We start from the raw sequence: 23639 nt of genomic DNA on the forward strand, positions 1-23639 counted from the left end.
AACTATATTGAAATAAAAATTATTCAAGTGCGAAATTCTACTTTATAAAAAATATTAGTGGTAAGTTATGCGTGACCGTCAGTGTACAAATGCATGTACTGGATACGTAAGTATGGCTTGCTGTTTTATTTTGTTACACAGTGTACATGATACAATCGTGGCAAAGCGCGCACTACTTAGGCGCGTCAGCTTTTTTTTTAGTTTTGTTACCAGGCTGGTTTAATTTTTTCTGCTAACAAGTATGTATGTGCATATGTATGTATTTTTTATGCTTTGTTATGTTCTTTTTTTGTTATTATGGGAGTGTTGTTATTTGCTATTTTTACTTGTCTTGTTTTTGTTTTTTTTTTTTTTTGTTTTTTTGGTTAGATACTATGGATATTTTGTTTTTGTTGTATGTACTTGCGAATGCTTTGCAGGAGTGCGCATGTTTGTTTTTGTTTAAATTCATTAAATTATTTTTTTTTTGTGTTTTATTTTTTTCTTTTAAATCACACAGTCAAAAGTGAGGGTCGCGCGTGCATTTACTACAACTATTGTTCTTATTGTTATTATTGTTGTTGGTGTTGCTGTCGCTGCCTTCTCTGTGGTGGTTGTTGTTACTGCTTGTGTTGCTGTTGTTATTGCTGTTGTGCCTTAAACTTCGCCGCGGCTTGATTTCTAGTCGGAAAAAATGAGCTCAACCTCAAAGCCACCCTCCGTGTCCCCCCCCCACCCACCTGTATGCGTAGTATGTAGAGTGTGTGTGTGTGCCTTGCCCGTTGGCTGGCTGCGTTTGACTCTTGGACTACTTACTGCACTTAGCGTTGAGTGGTGGTTGTTGTTGTTGCCGTAGATTTTTGTTTTAATTTTTTACTATTGTGTTGTTTTTGCTGTAGTTGTTGTAGTTTATAGTTGGCTGGCTCAGTGCTGCTTGCATTGTTGTGGACTGGCAGCCTATTGGAGGTTGTTGTTGTAGCTAGTAAACCTTATTTCTGACGCTGGGGTGCTGGAATTTTTAGTTTGTTCTTTGTTCTGCGCTCAGTTATTCCCTGTTTGGTTTCGCTTTGTCGCGTTATTGTTGCTGTTGCGACTGATGTTGGCTGCAGTTTGAACAGCTGTTGGTGACTTTGCTTTACCAAGACCCGCGAGATCAACCAATAACAATTGCTTGTTGTTATTGCTATAGTTATATTATTGCTGCCATGTTCAGCTTCTGGTTTTCTGTGTTTTTTTTTCAACGGCCCGGCCGGCAATGCTGCTTCTTCTCGCTTCCACAGCCATGCTTCTTCTTCTTCTTCTCCTTTTTCTGTCATCCTATTCGCTTCATTTCAGTAATCAAAATAATTATAAACTCTGTATTTTATGCCGGCAAAAAGCAAAATTTGCAACTCTTCATTTTCACCTCAAAACCAAGGCTCGCCGCTTCTATTGCTGCCACAATGTTTACCGTCTGCACGCAGCTCAAATATACATACATACTATGTACATACTTTATGTGCATACCCATATGCATATTTGTATATACATATATATATATATATATATATGTATATATGGACACACAAGGCGGTCAGACGCCATTGCAAAACCAAGCCATCCATGCGCCAGCCAAGTCAAGTCTCCCGTTCCTGGCCTCATCACCGTTGCAGCGGTGCACCAGCTAACCAGGCAGCCAGTGAGTCAGTCAGGCAGCCAGCCAGCCAGCCAGCCAGCGATTCAGGCTGTTCGTAAACAACCAGCAAAGCAGGCAGACTCAGCCATGCATGCGCGCTTTAGCGGTAGTCATCATGATTCCAGAGCAGCAACATATTCACATATTCGTACATAACTACTACATGCCTACAAACATATGTACCATGGATATAGAAAAAGGCAAACTCTTTTGTGCAAATGTGGCCATGTGTGCCTCTGTGTGTCTTGTTTGTCTGTCTGCCTCTCTGCATGAAAGGCAGCTTGGCTGTGCGCGGCTGCCTTGCTGGTGTGTTGTCCGTCCCAATACCAGTGGACTGGACTGACTATCTGTACGTTTGACGGCACTGCATTGCGTGTCTGACGTGGTTGTGCACAAGTTAATTGTTGTTGTTTTTGTTGTTGTTGCCTTCTCGGCTGTAGCTGTTCTCGTTGCCACTGCCTTGTTTTGCTTGTTTTTTTTTTATATTTCTTTTAACTTTTATTTTTTTTTTACTTTTATTCGATTCTTATTTTTATTTTTTTAGCTATTCGCCTTTTTTATTGGATTCTTCATTGCTGTTTTAAATTTAGTACACGGCGTGTTTATGGGAAACGAAAGTCATGCATGCGTTGCGGCTACCTCTATTGCTGCTGCTGTCGTCGTTGTTCTTGTTCTTGTTGTTGCTGCTGCCACAAGCCACTCTTGTATCCGTCTGTGCGTTGGCTTTGCTTTTGCTGTTTTCTCCTTTTTAGTATTTTCAACATGTTTCCTGCNCCCCCCCCCCCCCCAGCTTATTTTAGGAATTTTATTCTCTCTACCATTTTTATGCATGCACCCTTTTCCAAAAAGTTTCATTTTACGCCTTTGCACTCCTGCCCATTCCCATCCGCCGTGTCTGGCCGTGTTTGGGTCTTCCTAGCATCGAAGTTTGTCTGCCTGTGTTTGCGTACTTTTGCATGCGCGTACTCGTGCGTTTGCTCCCTTCTGTATGTGTGCAGTTGTATAGTAATTATAGCGCCCGATTCAGGGTCTCAGCCGCTCGGTCGTGCGTTCGCAGACCCATTGTTTGCGCAGGCTTGACTCCTCCTATAGCTGCGCTGCTAGCAGCTGCGCATCAGCATCCATGTCTCGCCACTGTAATCCAAAGTCGAATGCTTTCTTGAGTTCATTAGCATAATTTTTGGTTATTACTTGGCCATCATCGAATGTCTGTAATGCAGTTGAGTTCAATTTCGTAAATAACTTCACATCGCTAGCACACATCATACTCGTAAGCTTTAGATTCTTCTTTTGCCGCTTCAATTTTGCCTTCCCCTCAATTACTCGTCTTTTGTTACGCCCATGAATCCGTTTAACCAATTTTTTAATCCATCCAATCAATTTTGAAGTAGACTCTAGTCGCCTTTGTTGCGCAAAACCATACTTTGCGCATACATTGTAGTTGTTGTTGTTGCCGCGTTGAACGCATCATCTTACGAGCCACAGTCCAAGATTTAGTTTTAACAACTTCGGTAACTTCATAATCACATCGATGCCCTTCGAGGATAATTGCGTGCAACCATACAAATCGATCGTTTTCAAATTCACCAAATCTTGTGCCAATGTCTCTAGCCCCTTGTCAGTTATGCGGCTGCATTGTCCAATATTGAGATTTTCGAGTTCTTGCAGTGATTTGGCGATCTTCAACATACCCTGATCGGTTATTTGGCACTGATTCAGGCTGAGCGAACGCAGGCGATACAGACCCTGTGCGATATGTGTGAGCGCCTGATCGCTGATCTTGTCGCAGAAACTGACATCGAGTGAGGTGATGCCGCTGCCGCCTTCGGTGAGATATGCCATGCCGATGTCGGAGATGTTGTCGCAGGAACGTAGATTGAGTTGTTCGAGTTTGGGCATACGCGCCAAGTGCTTGAGGCCGCTGTCGGTGACAGAGACACAGAAGCTCAGGTTGATGGACTTTAGTGACGTTAAACCTTGTGCTATATGACCGAGCGCTTCGTCGCTGAGCCGCTGACAGTCCTGCAGACCCAGATACTCCAGCTCCAGATTACCTTCGGCTGTCTCTTTGCTCAGACCGGCCAGATGGCCGATACCCTGATCGCTGATGTGCCAACAGGAACGTAAATTTAAGTGCTTCAATTTCTTCAGACCCCACGCGATGAGCAGTAGACCAGTGTTGGTAATGTTGCAACAGCCGCCGAGTTCAAGTGTCTCCAAATTTTTCAGATGCTGTGCAATGCGTCCCAGACTCGTGTCGGTGATTTGTTTGCACAACGACAAATCGAGTACTTTGAGATTTGGCAGATCTACGGAGAAGGCGTGACCCAAATTAACATCGGCAACATTAAAGCAACCGCTCAAATTGAGCGAGACTAGTGATGGCACGCCGAGCACGAGATCCTTTAGCGAACGACGCAGCGAGAGTATCTGCACCTTCTTGATACCACGGCGCACCAGCGAATTGAAGAGACTAGGACTGGAGCGCTTCAGATGCAACTTGGCTTCGACACCTTTCCACACGCTCTTGGCATAGCCGGCGTCGCGCCAAGCGGTACACACCTGCGCCGCGCGTCCCAAATCGCGCACGGTCAACTTTTGGAAGATCATCTCGAGTATTTCGGGAAAGAGATTGCTAATGTGTGTACCCTCAATAGGTGGCGGACTCTCCGGCGACGCAGGTCGATGCTGGTGGTGGTGGTGATGATGATGATGGTGTTGCGCATGTGCGGCCGCAGCGGCAGCAGCTGCCGCGGCATGCTGGAGGTACAACGCGGGTGGTAGTGTCTGCAGTTGGGGGCGATGATGCAATGCATAGGGTGTGAAGCGCAGCAGATGGTGTGCGCGCTGTGTGAGGGCGGGCAATTCAGTCTGTTGGTAGAGGCAATCTTCCATATTCCAAGCGGCAGCAGCCAACTGTGTAGCGGTTGGAAGTACAGAGCCAGCAGCTGGACCGCCGTTATGATTACTACCGCTGCCGCCACCGCCTCCCGTGCCGCCGCCACCACCACCGCCATGGTAGTTAGTTAGCGCAGCGGCAGTTTGTAGAGAAATTGTCGTATGATGGTGAAAGGGTAAAATTTCTGTATTTGTGGCCATGTCGTCAAGCGCTGCTCGAAGTGCCGCGTTCAGACAAAGTGTAATGTAGATGGAGGGGAAGTAACAGATGAATGCGCTGGACGTGAGGCCTACTGCGGCACGCTTTGTGATATTTGCTGTACGGCTACAATTGGCTTTGAAGGTCAACTTAATCCAATTGAATACTTTGGAACTTAAGTAGCGCACAGTGGCGGAGATAGCGCGATTTGTAAGACGCTGTATCAAATGCGACGCATTTTCTGTATTTTTTTTTTTTTTTTTTTAGAAACGCAGTTGGACGCCGCGACGCGATACGCTACGAACGCGATGTCAGTTAATTCGATTCGACTTGCGCAAGGGGGCGCAATTTACACAAAGTGACGTCGGCTGTCGTTGTTGTTCTTCTTGCTCATGTATTTAGTTGATTTAGAGCCACACTTGGCGCGACTCGACGCGATGCGATGCGACGCGCTTAAATGCGATTTGATACGACACGAGAAAACGTAACAAAACAGCGCGCGCGTTTGGCTGGCTGATTGGCTTATCTTTTGCCGTTTATCGGCGCTTCTACACTTCCCAGTTTATTTATTTTATAACTGTTGCTTATGCTGTTACTTTTGTTCTTACTTATGTGATTTCGACTGATTACTCGACAAGGTATCGCAATACTAAAGCACAGCAGTTCAAAATTGTAGCATTGAAAAATACTTTTTGGCTTATTTGCAATTTTTTAGCTTTGATTATTTTGTTGTTTATTACGCGACGCGACTAGTGCATAATTGATTAGAGAATTCGCATATTTTCATTCAAATAACTGCTTATCAAATTTGAAATAGTAACAGTAAAGTACAGCGGTGTTTATCAACTTTTGAGTTACACTTTCCAGTTTGCCGACAACGCTTTTTTTTGCTTTCAACCGCACCGGGTGGTAATGTTTCACAGACTAAACTCGCCGACTCTATGCGTTTTAGTTTATAACTGAAAGACCTTTGGTATTAGCGTTGAACTCACCTATACATGTACATAGCATGTACACCGACGCGCATGTAAACACGGTCACTCGGCGCTCTTCTGAGTACATTCGCGCTATTCAGCCATTGAGGTGAATTCAAGAAACTCACGCCGAAAGAGCGCTTCACAAACATTTTCTTTCTGGGTTGGTGTGTGTGTGCGTGCCTGAGAATAATGGCTGAATTTCCTCACCAACCCATTCAAATGTATCCTGTATGTGTATATGTTTAGCTGCTCTCAGATAAACAGCAGTCAAGTATTGTATGTCTGTGGATTGCTTTGCCTTTGGCATTGCCTTCGCCTTTGAATTTCGCACTCTGCCCAAATTACCTACTGGGTACTTTTTCTAAGCGCTGCTGCTGAACGCTTGCCTATATCGCCGCGTTTGCCCCTTAAAAGAAAACCAGATAAGAAATTCGAAACTCTATTCTCTGTTATTTTTCCTGAAATACTGCGCCTTTAGAATATGTATAAGTATGAATGTACGTATGTACGTTTGGATGTGCATATGTGTGTATGTATGTTTGTAAATAAATTGACTATGCATGTTCGTTTGCTTATGTGCGTAGATATATCATATATGTACATACAAACTGCTGTAGTTCCATGGAGTCTTGATTATTCAATATCTACGCCATCGCTCGATCTACGCTAACATTGAGAGTCGAAGTAAAAGTGTAGCGGGGGGTCTAATATTGCAACCAAGGGGAGACATACATGTACATATATGTACATATGTGTATGTATGATTAAACGTAAAAATGGTTAAGTCGAAAATTTCTAAAGTCTTACAGAAAAAAGTCCCGTTTTTTTGTGAGTGTCTTTAAAATTGTTTCTTAGCTACAAAAAAGTTGGCAACCCCTGAAATTAAAAACTAGACGCACATAAGTGTACGGTATGTAATTTAAAACGTGGAAACAATTTCTCTGTAGTTCAAAAAGTGGCAAATATATTTGCTAATTTACAGACTAGACATTAGGGTGGGGTCAGATATTTTGTTTTTTACCATGTGCTTATGTCGTATGAGGATTCTACGTGTAATGAGTCTAAAAACAATTTGGAGTTAGCCAAATTGCGAAAATAAGTTTCGAGGAAAATGTGAAAATTTTCACTGTTGCGCCCTCTGGTGGAAGTTTTAAGAAAAAGATAAGTTCAGAAATGTATTCCTCATACCAAAAAACTCCTTATGCCTAATGGCATATTTTTATGCAAAATTTAAGCACTTCTTTACGACACTACAGCAAAATTATAAGAAACTTATTTTCGCAATTTGGCAAATTCCAAACGGATTTTAGGCCCATGGTTTCTGCAGCAAATTTGCTAAGGATTGCATATTCGAAAAAAATCTCTCATACATATTGACCCGCTCTACTAGACGTACATAAGCTTTTGGTAGCATAAAAACAGGTAAACATAAAAATTGGACATACATTTGTGGTCAATAAAAAAAAAAAATAACATAAATGTTTGGTTATTTTAAAACTTCACATACATAATTTTTTTATAATACAAAAACTGGACATACATTTTTTGCTACTGCAAACTGACATAAACTTGTTGTAACTATACTATAAATTTTCGAAAATTTCAAATCGGGACATAACTGTTTTGGTAATCTAAAAAGTGGCATCAATTTTTTTTGGCAAATTAAACCTCAACATACATTTTTAGATTTTGAGATTTAAAACTGGAATCATTTGTGGTCAACTAAAAACTGAACATACAGTTGTGGCCATTTAAAGTGTGAACATCAATTATTGGTGTACTCGCATACTGGACATACATATATGTATTTTTTGCGATTCATAACTAGACATACATTTTTAGTAACATAAAAACTGAGAAAACATTTCTCTCTGGTTTTTGTGGTCATTTAAAAACTACACATAAATTTTCAATACATTTTTTTTTACCTAAAACTGGACATAAATGTTTGAAAATTTCATTTCGACTGGACAATACAACTGAGCAAATCTGATATGGTGGAACAAAAATTTTAAGAATTATTGGATTCACTGGAAATATGTTATTGGGGGATTTTTGGGGTGGTTAATTAGGAATTCCATCATTTTTTTTAATTCTATATATCCTTTAAATACTTGCAACTCAATAGTTGTGGTCTGCTATTCCATATTTTATATCCACTTTTCAAAGGTAGATATTTGATTTTATTAACCTTTTAAATTACCATAAATTCATAACCAATAACTGAATACAGAGAAAGAGGGCCCCCACTGCGATAGAAAGACCAAGTGGAGAAGGACTTGACTTCACTTGGCATTTCCATTTGGCGTCAGTTGGCACAGAATAGAAACGACTGCCGTGCTTCGTTGAACTCGGCCAGAATCGCAAAGGTGGGTTGCAGCATCAAATAAGAAGAAGAAGAATTGAATTACCAATTTGTCCTTAAATGATCAGAGTTTACCCAATTGTGACATTATCAAATTATTTTCAATTTCAATCATTCCTATAATCCACTCGGCGAGAGAGAAAGTGATAGAAGCCACTAAGGGGGTAGGCAAATCGCAAAGCCCCATAAGTCGTGTTAGTCAGGAACGATCGATCACTCGCCACAAATTCAAAGCACATAGTTGCATAGGGGACCAGTTATTTACATTATCGCTAGCATTAGGACGCCATTTGTGCGATATTGAAAACAGTACCTATTAAATGTAAATGAGGAAAGGTCTTCTAAAAAAAGGGCAGGCCAATGAACCCAGTAAAGACCGGCAGAGTCCCCTTCACAGCTATAAGGAGAGTAAATTTTGTACAAAACCAACAATGTTTGGAGGGGCATTTTCTGAGCTGTATAAGATAAAACCATTCCTCCATGATCTCATAATCAGACTTAAAGATTTCGAGGCGGTTGAATTTGGCATAATAATGTATCCAAGAGCTGTCTTAGCAATTCTGGAGCCGAGTATTCGCGGCTAGGTTAGTGGCATGCCCACCAACGGGCACATATCCTACAATAAATATTTCAGGCAGGAATCTGTTTAATTGATATCTGTGGCCACGAATATCTTCGTATGTATAATGCGCCCATAATAAATGGAATGTTGAATAGTAAGGAAGCTTTGAAAAGCCTACGCTCAAGCAAAACAGCATCCAGCTTTAGAGGCGTTATGGTGGGTGGTGTGTCATAAGGAATTAGATGGCACCAAAAGGACTAAGACTCTCAAAAAGGGTAATCACGTCGGTACCTCAGACTTGGCAAGTTCTTTGGAAATAAAATCCACTAGACCCCTCGAAATAGATCCTAGGGTATGTTTGCTTTCATTTTAAAACAAAACAGATTACTGCTGGACTTTAATACAATTTTTTTGGACTACCCCAGAGCTGTAATAAATTTAGTTCTTAGTTCTAAAATCATCTCCTATGTCTCCTCACAATGACTACATCTTCATCGACAGCCCAGTCAGCTATCAAGACAGCTATGGCCATGATGAAAAAACAACTTTATGTGCGACCTCAGGCTACCAGGCACCTTCAAGTATAAACTGCTAGACATTATTTCGGCTACGACTCGGCATTGCTTGAAAGAGTGAAATACGCATGGCATGTGACGCGGGTATATCAAGGGGCACACTAGAATATCTGGTAAATCACAACCAAAATTCAAAGTGGGAAAATTTCGATCAAAGAGCCAGAAAATTGTAAAAAGTGGAAAAAAATCAACCCGAGGCTTAAGCCTATGCCTGGATATTCAGGACCAATTAGTGGTCTTTGTGATACCTTATTGATCAATCAAGCACTTGCAAATAGGTTCTTGAAGGCCCTGCAAACATATCTTCATTATAACTGATTTAAAGTAAGATACGATGATCCCAATGCACAACGAGTATCAAGGATATCCTTATATTTATGGATGTAGTTGGAAACTCCTTACAGCTATAAATGTCTGCACGTAGACTGGGTGGTCCTTAAATATCAAGATTTAAATTGGTTCTACGTACAAAATAAAGGCATGCATGGAAATTTCAAAATTTGAAAAAAAAATTTAAGTTGCAAAAATTTGACAAAATTTTCACTTGTAAGTTACAGCTGCTTCAAGTAACAAATTTGTCGAGTTTTTGCAATTAAAAAATAATAATTTTTTCAAGCCCTGGTGCGAACGCCAAATTTTTTTTCTAATGGTGATATCGTTTCTTCCCAAAAATGTTGCCCTTCCCTAATGCAAAATGTGTTTGATGTTACACCCAACCCTGTAAAAAGGCATGTTTTTGCCTTCTTGTCCTTGTCTAGCTCACGGATTTCATAATATTGTCGTTTTAAACAAACATCTAATTTTCAGGGCAGAGAATGTGCCGTTTGCCTTTAATTTAGAATCGAACAATAAAAAGAAAGGGGCAATCAAAAGGCAAAATTTTTTGGTAGAAATCACCATAAATTTGGAAATTTCCCTAAATGTCTTTATTTTGTGGAAGAACAAAATTGGGAGGTACAAAATTCATATGTTAATATCTTTAAGGACCACCCTATTGTAGATACATTGGACTGTACACGAAAAAAATCGATGTACATCACTGAGAGTTATAACATTACTTTTTCCGTCATATGTTCGGCATTTACAGCGTCTGTCAGTGTTTTACGTGGGTACCTGCTGACAACGGCTTAAGCCCACACACATTTGAAATCGGATCTTAACGTATGATATATCTATCGCTGTTATTGTCTCGAATAAGTTCTAGTTTTACTCACCAGATCTCAGTTCCTACCACCCTAGCGTAGCACCTTAATGCCAGTAAAATGAAACTCGCCGAAAATCATTAAATTTTTGCTGATGAAGTACATATTTCGATTTGAAGACAATTTTGATTTTTTTTTGCCGAACCAAGCGGTCGCCCATTTTACGTTTTTCGTCATATCTTCGGCATTTACAGTCGGGAGTAGGTGCCACTGAAAAGTGTAGAAAGGTAACCCCTAGGTTCGGCAAATATTTTTTTTATTCGTAATTATCCTGCAAAATACTTTAGATTCATTCAGTGGTGTACGGCGAACTCTTTTTTGTTTCCTTGTAAGGTGGTACGGTCTAATGTAGTTATGCACATACATATATGTATGTAAGTATACCTAGCTACTAACTTAAATTTTTGAAACTTAACATATGAGAAACTGAAATTCCCCAGTTTTCAAACCCTCAGCAAGAAGCCCAACAAACAAGCAGCTCCATACATACATACATAGATACTATACCTGCTCAATATATTATCCGGTTTTATTGTATTTATAATGAAACACAAAAACTAAAATGAAAAAAAAAAGAAACAAATTTCTTACAGAAAATAATTTAATGCAAAGCCAGACAAAAGATGGACGGTCTTGCAAGCAAACGCTGCCCATGCGAAGGGGGGGAGCGCACAATTACACAGCAGGTACCTCAACGCACAGTTCAAGCTACAGAGCAGAGCTGACGTCAACATCATCGACGCGTCGATGCTGCAGTTCTCGGAGTGTGGCGGGGTAAACGACGATGAACGACACGCTGAAGCGTTCCAGAGTACGCAGAGCACACAGCACATGAAGCAAGCAGCCTGAGCAAGGAAGATGAGAATGCAAAGTCTGCGTTGCATTGCCACTCTGATTTTACCGTCTTTTGGCATTTTACTGCGACAAACTCGGCAGTGGTGGTCTACGCCAGCGTAGGATACTAAACAATATGATGACGATGACGACGAAAGTGTGTGCAACAACAACAACAACAACAACAAAAATACCTAAGCAGCAGTAACTGCCACTTCGACTGCGTCCGAGTCTGGCATTACCATGTAGACCGTCTTCAGGTTTTGTACCTCATTTCCAAGAAACGCATACAAAGTCGCCGCACCAAATCATAGTGGCCAACAATACGCAGCCATCCATCCAGCCATACACATACATACATACATATATGTATGGACATAGTATCTTTTGTTCGTTGCCATATTATTATCGTCCGTCCATACGTTTGTTTGAGGCGGCTATTGTTGTTGCTGCGAATGTTATAATCTGACATTCGTTGTTTTTTTCTTGTTGTTGTTGTTGTTGTCTAAAGTTGGTGCGCATTTGTTGTGTTATTGATAGGGGACCGACACCGACAGATCGACCTACCGACCGACCGGTCGAACGTACGCACAAACACAAAAACCAAGCAAAGGGATCCCTTTTTCAATGCGTTCGAAGGTTTGAGCGCAGGATTGCTAGCCTTTGATAATAAAAAGCCATACACAAACACGCACACACAGCAAAAACAAAGGCATATGTATATTTTCTAAACTCGAAGATCTCAAAGCAGTGCTCGACCTTTTTTGAGCTACTCTTCAAGCTACATATGTACACCCGTACAAAAAAATCCCGTAAATACAACAATAACCAACCTAACGGAAAATCTACCTGTTAGAGGCAGCTCAGCCGTTCGTCTCGTCTGCTCGCATCCGCCCTTAGCTAAGCTGAACGCTGCCCACGGCTTCTTGCAGAAAAGTGTAAAGTCGCTGATTTATGTACGATTTTCATCGACACTCTTCTTTGGTCCCTTCTTTTGCAGCATCCATCGTTCATCGCAGAAGCGCTCTGTGCCTGTTTATTCTTGCAGCCAGTCAGCCAGCCTAACCAGCCACAGGCTTGCAGTAAAAATTACGGAGTACGTTATACTAAAGCAGCTTCTTTCCTTTCGCCCTCCAGTTTCCTATACTCTTCGCATATTTTTCACAAAAGATCATCTATCGTCGCATCGTACCTCAACGCATAGCCGTCTATCGTGAATTCTACCTGCTTGGCATCCCGCTGTGCTGTGTCGCTTCGAAACAGGTTTCTTTCGACGAGTGTACGGATACAATTCGAGCGGCGCATGCATTGGGGTAAATAATAAAAGATTTTGAACTGGAAAAATTATCTTTTCGTTGAAAAACACATGGGGGAGCTACACATTGTTGGACGTGAATAAATATCATCAGCGGCACATATGCACTAACATATATACATACATACATATGTCCATACTTACGAACGAAGCAGCACAAATGCCAACAATGCACAGGAACAAATACAACGAAAAAGAGAAAAAACAAAAACACCTGAAAGCATTCATACCCCAAAAGTAAACGCAGATAATAATCGATTGCATTACGCCTAACCTGATATTTAGTATATGTTGAGGTTTGGGGCTAACAGCGCGCACAAAAACAATTCCCGTAGCGTATCAGATTGACGGTGCACTGCGCAACGCACGCAATGATCATCGATCGATTGCTCGATCGCTACGTACATACATATATGCGTGCGTGGTGTGGGCACAGTGTGACCCTTCATCTAGATAATGAAGCATTTTGTACACTTACTTTAGTTACACGTTGTATATACATACATATATTTTTTTTTTTTGGTAATTCAGCAAAAGCAAGATAGTTAGGATATTAATGCATGTACATACACACATTAGGGTGGTCCAAAGAAAATGCTCACAGCCCTTATTTTTGTAATAAAAATTGTTTTAAAGGTCGCTCAAAGCGCTCAAAGATTTCCATTTATTTTGTATGGGGAAAAAAAATTTTCGTAGAAATGGTATAGAACTCAGCAAATTTAATATATTTCAATCCCTGCTTCTCTTCAGGAGACTTCAAGGGTTATTTAAAACCCCATTAAAATGCGATGTGCGGACCCATTAAAAATCGCGTAATATAAGAAAATAGTTTAATAAAGAACTGGGTATTCTTTGAATTCTCCAGAAGAGAAACACTTATACTTTTCTACCATATAAAATACATGGGAAACTTTGATCGCTTTGAGCGACCTCTAAATATTTTTTTGATTTTTTCGGTACATCTACATAGACCCCGCCTAGGGGGTGAGAGCATTAAAATTACGACTTTACTTTTCCCACTTTTCCCGTTTTTTCAGCCCCACTCCTTAAACGGGGTGGGACTTGCACTCTCCAACGAGGTTAAATACCTCGGCTTAATTATCGACAGGAAGTTGGACTGGAAGCGGAACCTTACGGAACGATACAGGAAAGCCATTACCGCCCTCTACGCCTGTAAGGCAGCGGTAGGGAATCGATGGGATCTGAAACTACACATAATACACTGGATGTACACGGCGGTTGTCCGACCCATCCTTTTCTATGAGATCACCGTATGGTGGCCGGGTCTAGAAAAATCCACTAACAGAGGCGTATTGGACCGAGTACAATGGGCGGCAACCATTTTAATCACGGGTGCCCTGCCCTCTACTCCCAGTAGGGCTCTGGAGACTGTTTTGAATCTTCTCCCTACCGATCTTTACGGTAGATATCAGGCAAGCTGCAACGCAACTAGGCTGAATGCAGCTCATACATGGACGGACTTTAGGTTCGGTCACTCAAAAAATCTGGGCACCATTCCAGCAAATCTACATAAGCTGGATTATATTAGTCCATACCTATGCTTCGAAAAAAGGTTTTCTACCAGAATTCCAGACAGCAGCGACTAGGTAAACCGCTCGGACTTAGATCCAGGATCTCCCGCTATCTTTATGGACGGGTCAAAGGTCGACAATAAAATTGGAAGCGGAATCTACTCCAAAGAACTCTCGCTAAACCTAAGCAGGCGGCTCACTGACCACTGCACAGTTTTCAGGTCGAATTAACGGTCATAAGGGAGGCCGGCCTATGGCTTAAAAGTGGCAGAAATTGTCCACAATCTATCAGTATTTACTCTCACAGCCAAGCAGAGATTAAGTCTTTACAGTGCAATGACACTTCTTCAAAGTGGCTGCCGAATGCAGAAGTACCCTAAACAAGCTTCCGCGAAAGCAACCATTAACGTGGTATGGGTACCCGGGCACAGTGGAATACCGGGAAACTGCGCGACAGACGAGCTGGCGAGGGGGGAACTGAACTACGCTCAGCAAACTCTGCGCTCGGCTCGATGCAGGCCTTCCCCTATCTTCGAGTAAGCACCGACTGAAATCTATTCTCATTAAACTGGCCAACGAACGTTGGGCGAAAAAACCAACATGTTCTGTTACAAAACATATCTGGCCATTTATAAACGGAAAACGATCTAAAACTCTCATACAAATCGACCGCCCCATTAGTAGCACAGTTGTCGGACCAATTACAGGGCACTGCCTAACGAGAACGCATGCTAGGCGAATGGGTTATCCCGCTAACGATTTCTGTCGTGCCTGCAGGGACGATAAGGAGGTGGAGAGTGTAGAACACTATCTCTGCCATTGCCCCGCTCTGGCAAGGTCAAGACTTGCTATTTTCAATGAATATGCTTTTAGGTGTTTAGCCGAACTCGACTCTGTGGACGTCCGCGACCTTCAACGATACGTAGAGGTTAGATGATGGTTCTATCATTTGGGAAACTAAGGGAAAGAAACAAAGCTCGTTCACAGTGGCATCACAATGGGTCAAAATGGCCCAAGTGTCTCTCTCTGCCGTTCCGTGCGGAGTGACAACCACCGTAACCTAACCTAACCTAACCTTTCCCGCATGCATTTTTGGACCACGCTAATGTACGTAAATGTATGTATGTATGTCTATATAAACTGTAAATGGGAACGCGACATTTTATTAAGCTTCTTATGTATGTTTTTTGTTTATTAAATGTTTATTTTTTCTGAAAATATAACTCCTTATTTAACAAAAAAACATCTAAGTCCGAATTTCAAACTTTGTAAAATAAAATTCGACAAAGTTTCATCAAACCTTCGAGCTTTTTAATTAGATTTTTTAGAAACATTTTTAGTATGTAGTTTTGTAGCCCCTTCGAGTTAGAAGTACATACATAGCTAGTACTTACCGTTGATTTTTGGCGATCTTTTTTGTTTTTTTTTCCATACAAAATATGAAGAATTGATCTGTTTAGAAACTGAAGTAACTGTCATACATACATACATCCATACATCCATATGTTTTTACGTAGTTTCTGCTTCTCCAGCTTCAAATTTCTGTCACTCATGCTTATGGTGCCACAACTTTGTATCAGCACTTCAAAAGAATGTAGGCGTTGTACTTTAGTGCGAAAATATCATAAAACTATCGAAATCGTCTCTGATGCACAGTGTGATTGACACATATTGTCACTCATAGTTACACCCAAATCCGAAAAAGATTTTCCACAGCGATTGCGAAGATGATGATGACACTATCGCAGCAGAGCACAATCCCACTAACAATAGATACCCAGAAGGAGGGGAAGAACAAAACGTATATATATATGGATGTACTTTTACAACTTGTATTTGTACGCATGCGCAAAGCATTTCACAACGAGTGGCAGTACGTTAAAGTGCGAATTTGGCTGATTGCAATCGAAGAAAAGTGAAACTTGCGCAAAGCCAAAGCCACAGCCGCTGTCTTAGGCTTGACAGCATCGTGATTTAATTTTTTTTTTTTTGGTTGTGACTAACCACAGTAATACATATTAAATTGTAGGCGTGTGTGTTTGTATGGGTGTGAGTGCAAGTATGTGGGTGCTGCTCTTCGCACAGTAAGACCCCTTTCAGACACGTCAAGTCTTGATTATTTCAAGTCTGCTCGTTCGTATTCTAAGAAGGTGAGAGGAATGTACTCTTCGCCTCTCTTCTCACCTCCTTCGCCTACGAACCGAGCAGACTTTAAGGGAAGACTTGACGTGTCTGAAAGGGGTCTAATGGGCAGTCATAAAAACAAATACAAGTATTCATGCGCACCAACGCAACGCAATCGAGAGTGAATAGGCCTATGCACATACATATCTACATATGTATATGTATTCATATTTACTAGCAAATTATCTAAAAATTTTAGGTTTTTAGGTTTAGGTTGGGTAATCCTACGTACATTCCCTTTAGGGCAAACTTCTAGTAACTATTTGAACAAATTGTTTCCAAAGAAGACGTCTCGTGAAAGACCAGGCTAAATAAAGAACTGGACACGAATTAACCATAAGTTCAGCTTGTACTATATTAGATACTTTGGCTTTCGGTGATGTTTGAGAACGACCATCTTAAAGAGTTTTGATTGCGCTTGTGTGTCTCAGAGCAAAATCTTCCAGAAATTAGTAATGCGCTTATCTTAGTACTTAGTGAATTTAATGAAGGAACAAAGCAAACCTCGGGCATTGACCTCACCACAAGTTGGCGTCCCACGCGAATGAAACAAGAATTACCATTTATGGGTATGCACCTGGAATATCCGGAATATCCGTAGTGGTGCCTATATTCAACTTCGGGATGTTTTTGGCTGACGTCATCTTTGTACAGGAATTGAGATAGAAGAGATATCATCACGGGAAGTATGCAGCATGTAACATCTATCATAACTGTCAAAGGACGTTCTATGTAGCTAGGGCCCGCATACACCTCCGTGCAATGAAGAATGCTCATCAGACATCGCGAGACAAATTTGACAGCGAGACACGAGGGACACGTGAGTGAGAGCGGAAATCATACGAATGTACGACCTGAACTAGTTTCTCCAGGGTGCAGTTTAGATGTTGAGGTAACACTTTTGAAAGGTGACCCGGGTGACGCGTTTGATAAAGTAGGATGCAGACCAAGGCGAATTCATACTACATAGTTGGTGTTGTCAGAACAGCAGAGATTTTCTGAATTCCAAATTATGTTTTTGTTGCACATTTGTGGTAGTCCTTGCTGTCAGTGTGCTTATAATTTGTTGTTGTAATATTTTTTTTTGTTATACCGATACCTCCTTGTATGATTTCGCCTTGATCCAGACCAAATAATAGGAACGAAGCTAAGCTGTTAGGTACAATTCGGTCTATTTTCTATATGCCAGAAGATTGGAATCTTAGTCCGCATGGAGGAACCTCCCTGTTGTTTGCGGTAAGTAGGGCAAGATAAGCTTTTTTATTGCTTCACATGTATAAGACCGAGACCAAAAACTTTCTCATTTTCGTTGTGGGTATTTCTGACAGTGTAGGGAGTATGATGTATTTTGAAACGATTTTCCGTCATCCCTTGTAAAATTTGGTTTGTCTCCAAAACTTCATCCATTTCCTTTCTGCTTCTGCACTTGGTCTGTCATTGTGTCCGAGCACCCTCAGACTTTCCAAATCCACCATTGACCAGATTTTAGAGTTCATCAGATGTGGGAAGAGACTTTAGATAATGCAATCGACATACGTACAACACCGTTTCGTCGGTTTTAAAGCCACTTTTAATAGTACGAAGAAAAACTACATCTACGACACCCAACAAAACGAATACTAATTATGTAGAGTAATGTTGAGCACAGCATTAAAATGCGTCCAAGTTAGGAAATACCTACCTCTCTGAGTTGTTCAAGGTCAAAAAAGGCTTTAGACAAGAGGACCTTCAGGCGAAAGCAAAAGTGTTTGAAGTGACGGTGAATCGTGACAAAGCAAAGCTGAGCCTATTCGACCACTAACTTTACATTTTTTTGGCTACGGTAATTTTTTAATTTAATTGTGAAGTCAAAGCGATGTTTAATTTCTTAAAGTTAACTATAATAAAAAACTTTCACATTTCAGATAACGAACACTTCCTTTTTAGTTATTTCGTACACCCTTTAAAAAAAAAATCTTTTAGACACTCAAGATACCATGCGTCTAACTGGGTGATTTTCTTTATACGCCTAATTAAGGGTTAAGCGGCTCTGTAGACAACCGACAACTCAAGATTCTCGTCTGCACGTGTGTTGGTCTCCGAAGATGTTGATTGACTCGCTATGAATGCAGCTTAAGGTCTGTCTGTAGTTCATTCGATGCAGCAGCCGGGATATGGATTGATGAAGCTAGGCTTCCAACTAATGGCTGCTGATGTGCCTAAAAGGTGGGTTGGTTTAAAGCAGGCATCTGGAGGGGTGGTCTCTACATTATTACACCAACGGGAACTCAGCAGGATGCTATGTATAACTATTTCTAAACTGCTGAAACCTGGACGATTTAGAACCAAACTGTGAAGGTTATGGCAAGTTTCCGTCTATGGTCCTACCTTGTGGGCGATAGGTACCTACCCTGCCAAATAAGAAGCAGATGGTTACTTCGCAAGCTCTACATTTTCCTACAGGGTATGTGGATATGCGCCAAAATACAGATTTAATTCACTCTCACCTCAACACCCTTCCAACCCACGAAACAAGCAAAACCAGCAGCAGCCGTTCGACACCCAGTCTGTTAGTCACCAATCAAGTGTGGCTTCTATTTTTAAATTCATTTGTGTTGCAGTTGTTGCTATTCCCGTTGTTGTTATTGCTGCAATTGTTGTGATTGTGAACGAAGTGGAAAAAATTTGCATACGATGACGGTTGTTTGTAAGCTTTTGTCGCGCACACTTGAGCCATAAAATGCACGCTGTCATGCGACTAACCGGTCGTGACAGCTGTTAATGCACAACGACTGGGCCAACAACAACAAAGACAACACCACTATTAGGTGTGATGGCAGAACGAACAAATATGAAATCAAGAACTACTTTGAGCAACAAGTTGGCGACCACAATGCAGCTCGCCTCAACGCTACCGGCGGCAGCAAAATCGAAAGCGCAACAGTCAGTCAGCCAACCAACCCATCAATAGCCCATCGGCGTCGCTGCGGCAGCCTGCGACCGCCACTCTAACCTAGGGATGGAACGATACCATGCTGGTATCGATAACATTACTTGGAAGTAGTATCGTAAGAAAGTATCGATACCAGAAAAATATCAGATCTAAAGTATCGATACCTATTCGTATCCTAAGTAATAAATTAATCATTCTTAGCGAATCCTAAACTCCAAATAATAAAAGTTAATAATGTAGGAACTGAAAATAAATAAAACAACATATGAAAGCAAAACTACATATATGTTTAATGATGATTGGTATTTAACAGAGATAATACCTTGAAAAAGTTTACAAGTAGTTAATCTCGTTTAACCTTAGAATCGTGAGTCGGGCACTTAGTGATGTTGAATGTTGGGCGTTTGGGAAGTCCAATTTGATTTTTTCACGTAGGCAGATATATTGTACCTTGGTTTATAAATTGACAAAATGCCAGGTGTATAACTCTTATAGTAAAAACGTAACGGATTTTACATATATGGTGAGTGCTTAGAAAGCTTTTTGAGATTTCTACCTCGAAATCTTAAAACCCCGTTTAATTATTTCCACCGCGCTTTCTTTGGAGTTCGTCGACATTTGCCAATTAGTTTGCGTGTTTGTTTATGTAGAGAATTTTTGCATTTAGAGTGAAGCAGTCTGCAGGGTTGAACTTTTTGGTATCTAACGGTTTGTTCGTTTTACATAAGTGAAGATTTCGATAGGATTTCGTTGAAATCTGATTGAAATCCAAGAAACTGAAATCATGAAATTATATGGGAAATCCTTAGTGCAGTGAGAATGTACTATTAAATTTCCATACGAAATTTCTGTTCTGGGCTACGTTGAACATTTTAGCTTTTTCTAAGATAACTATTTTTTTGTCATCCACAGTTTGCGCCCTACTTCTTTCTCCTTTGCTTGTTTTTTTTTAATAACCGAGCTAGTCACCAGCAGTGTTGCCACAAAATTTTTTTATTTTTTACCAAAATCATCAGAAAAAGTCACCAAATTCAACAAAAAATTCCCAAATTTATTTTATGTAAATATGCAAATCCGAAGACACCAAGCTTTCATTTTCTCTCTGCGTGAACGCTAAAAGTCACAACAACCGAAACGCTTGGTGAGGATTTCAAACCTAAGTGCGGCCGAAGAAACAAATTTGTCGATTGCGCGTTGTTTTTAGAACATGGTACTGTCTTATGGCTCATAATGCTACATTTTGCATTTGGATATAAATCTCCATCCATACAAAGCTCAGGCCACAGAGCAACTGAAGACATGTAATCATTCACAGTGTCATGGATACGGTTCATTACAACAGAGAATTATTAGGCGCTTAACTTCCCGTAGAGGAGATGTCATTTTGCCATTGGGATCATCCGACTTGCCACCATGGGATTTTTTATGAGGCCGTATTTATGCGAATAAACCTAAAGTTTTGGGGCCCAACCACAACCTTCTCGGAAAGTACACGGTAGATATAGCAATAGTCACTTTCAAGCAGTTTGTCCACTAGCCCTTGTTTGTCCAGTAGCACTTGCCTTGCGAAACCTTCAGGAGTACCTTATTTCTATAAAAGTAAATGCTTACAGCCCACTTCCTAATGTGGAATCAGAACTTGTTTTGACCTATGTTACAAGTAGGACCGAATCGAAAAAGCTACCTAATTGAAAAATAAGTTACCAATTTGATAATTAAGAAACAATTACCAAAGCGGCAACGCTGATCTCCACCACTTTTAATATTGCCCGATGTTTTCAGCGTGAAGAATAATGGAATTACTCTGTACACGTAGCAGTGTTCTATTTTTGAAAAAAAAGGGGACAAAATCAAACGAGAAGAGATAGCGAAATAAATGTAACGGAATTTTAAAGCTTTTGAGATGGAGAATTCAGAATAGTCTCGTATGGTAGAATAATTACCTGCACCTTAAAAATTACTTTCGAAAATATATGTTTTAATTATTATTTTTTCCTTTTTTGGCCTGAAATTCGAATGCAATGAATTTTTTTTTTTTTTAAGTTTTTAATGCATATTTTTGCTGTTCACACATCAAGGAATCTATTTCCTTTGTCGCAAGAATCGAAAAATCATTTCATTTTAAATTGTTTTTAAAAAGTTTATTACAAGCTGTTTTTAGGTAAAAAAAGACAAAAAATCACAAATTTGACTCTTGGTTAAATGAAAAATTACCTTGACCTCAAAACCAACCTTGAAAATAAAACTCTTTGTATTTTTATTCTTCTAACTTAGGAACAGCGAGCAACGAACTTAAAAAATATATTTTAAATACTTTTTAGGTTTCGCGACCATGGAAATGGATTCCCTGATGTTAGAACTGCAAAATGTCTAAAAAAATTAACATCTTCAATATTTGAAGGTCGCTGGCGTTTAAACAGCCATAAAGAACTTGGGCGATTTATATAAGTGGAGAAAAGAAATCCGAAAGAAAATTCGTCTTGGTATCAGGTTCCGATATGAGTATTTTTTTTTTTTTATACCTACTCAATACTTAGCTCAAAAGTATCGATAAAAAATTACTTGATATCGGACGAAATGTATCGAGTATGAACCTGTATTTACTGGTATCGTTTCCTCCCTACTCTAACCAGTAAACCAACCAACCAACCAGCAAAGTAACAGATGTAAAAATCCATTTTTATGTGCAAATGCAACTATAAAATGAATATTACAACAATAACAAAAGTAAAAGCAAAGACAGTGGCAATAAAAGAGGCAATGAATGAATGAGCCAACAACAAATGTTTTGCAAAAAAATGAAAAACAAAAGCTTTGGCCACCCAAACGTCTGTATATTTGCGCGTTTGTTAGAGCATTTTGTAAATTTGTTGGTCATCCGCCACGATTGCTTGGCCATAGTCAGCCTCTGGTTAGGTCCGCTAGCTCACTCATCGTTTGCCTCATAAAACGGCAATAAAATTGATTGCCATTGTTAGGGGCGTTATAGAAGAAGCAGCATCAGCCAGCCAGCTCATTGATGATGCTGGCCGACAGACAGACGGACATGCAGACATTCTAACTTTATTGTTCGGCTGTAAATATTAGTCTATAATTGCAGCTCTGCCCTTTACCCTGTATCTTTTGGAGATTCCCTGCAAACCATGCTTTCAGAGTAGTTTGAACAGTAGCGAAGCTTTAACAAATTCATAAAAAAATCATTTGCCTTTATAAAAAAAACTCTCTTAGTCCGACCAATCGTGTTTGGGTTCTCTGGATTCCGGGACATATTGGTATTTTAGGAAATGAGACTGCCGATGAAATTGCAAAGAAAGGAACATCAACCCCTTTCGCCGGAACAGACAGAGTCTTTCTGTGAGATAAGAAGGGAAGCATTCTTTGCCCCGGCACAGTTGGAGGAAGAGTCTCAAAGAAATCAATGCTGGGACACTCTACCAGGTCTAGAGCATTCCAAAGCACTTTTAAGAACATTCATATAGCATTAAACCCTTTAAGGAATGTATGAGCCTATCAAAGAACAACTTACGAATTATTACAAGAATTCTTCCAAGTCACTGTATGCTGAACTATCAAACTATCACTGGATCAAACTGGGAATGTTCTCGCAAGAGCGGTGCAAATTTTGCAGTATGGATATCGAAAGTTCACAGAATGGTGTGCTACATTGATGCACAAACACAAAAGGCAATAGGGGGACCATTTCACAACCGAGGGCGTAGTGTAATCTAACAGTAATAAACAACACCCTAAGACGGCATTTCCATGATTCGTAATTCACTCTCTGATTCGTAATTCGCTCTCCCATTCGTCATTCGCCTTGCCAATTACCTTCCGAATTACGTAATTCGCCATACAAAATTTTGGGAGCGAATTACCTCATTTGTGGGTAATTCAGATCGAAATACCATGGTGCCTGCTCTGGCACTTTTTCTAGTTATGGAATATTATTAACAAAATATTCTCTATATAAATTAAAATTGTTGATGATAGCTGCAATTTTGGTTCCATCTTCGATATTTGCAGTACACAAAATAATAATAAATAGCGAAGAACAAGAACAAGAACTAGAGCTGCCAAACGAATTACTAATGTGTATCGTGGAAACAGGGTAATTCACGAATTACTTAGAGAGCGAATTACGAATCGTGGAATCGTATTAGGTAAGGAAACTAATGGCTGAATGAACACAACGTAAAAAAAATATCCCGCCTGGATGGCTGTATTAAAACATTTAATAATAATAAAAAGGAACCGTGTGGATTTAAAATAAACAATTTAAGTGATTTTGTAAACAAAAAATACTGTCAAAGTGTTTGAATGCGTTTCTTTATACATTCCGGATAATCCCATTTCACAGCCGAAATAAACAGAATGCGTTTGAAATATACGCTAACATATCATCAGGCGTTC

General features: G+C 40.2%; 1 protein-coding gene across 1 annotated transcript; it reads right to left on the reverse strand.

Annotated features, from left to right (window-relative positions):
• Window positions 1-1008: 1008 nt before the first annotated feature.
• Ppa (F-box and leucine rich repeat protein partner of paired) lies at window positions 1009-6243 on the reverse strand. The gene has a single exon (XM_017611097.1). It carries the CDS (start codon window positions 4751-4753, stop codon window positions 3122-3124), a length of 1632 nt encoding a protein of 543 aa, XP_017466586.1. The 5' UTR covers window positions 4754-6243; the 3' UTR covers window positions 1009-3121.
• Between the last annotated feature and the right edge of the window lie 17396 nt (window positions 6244-23639).

Source organism: Rhagoletis zephyria, unplaced genomic scaffold (genome assembly GCF_001687245.7).
Source record: "Rhagoletis zephyria isolate East Lansing unplaced genomic scaffold, Rhagoletis_zephyria_1.1 Rzeph_scaffold_00369, whole genome shotgun sequence".
Classification (NCBI taxonomy): Eukaryota; Metazoa; Arthropoda; class Insecta; order Diptera; family Tephritidae; genus Rhagoletis; species Rhagoletis zephyria.

What these genes read in the sequence shown, in the direction of transcription:
- Ppa (XM_017611097.1), bottom strand. Translation starts at nt 4,753, where the DNA reads ATGGCCACAAATACAGAAATTTTACCCTTTCACCATCATACGACAATT.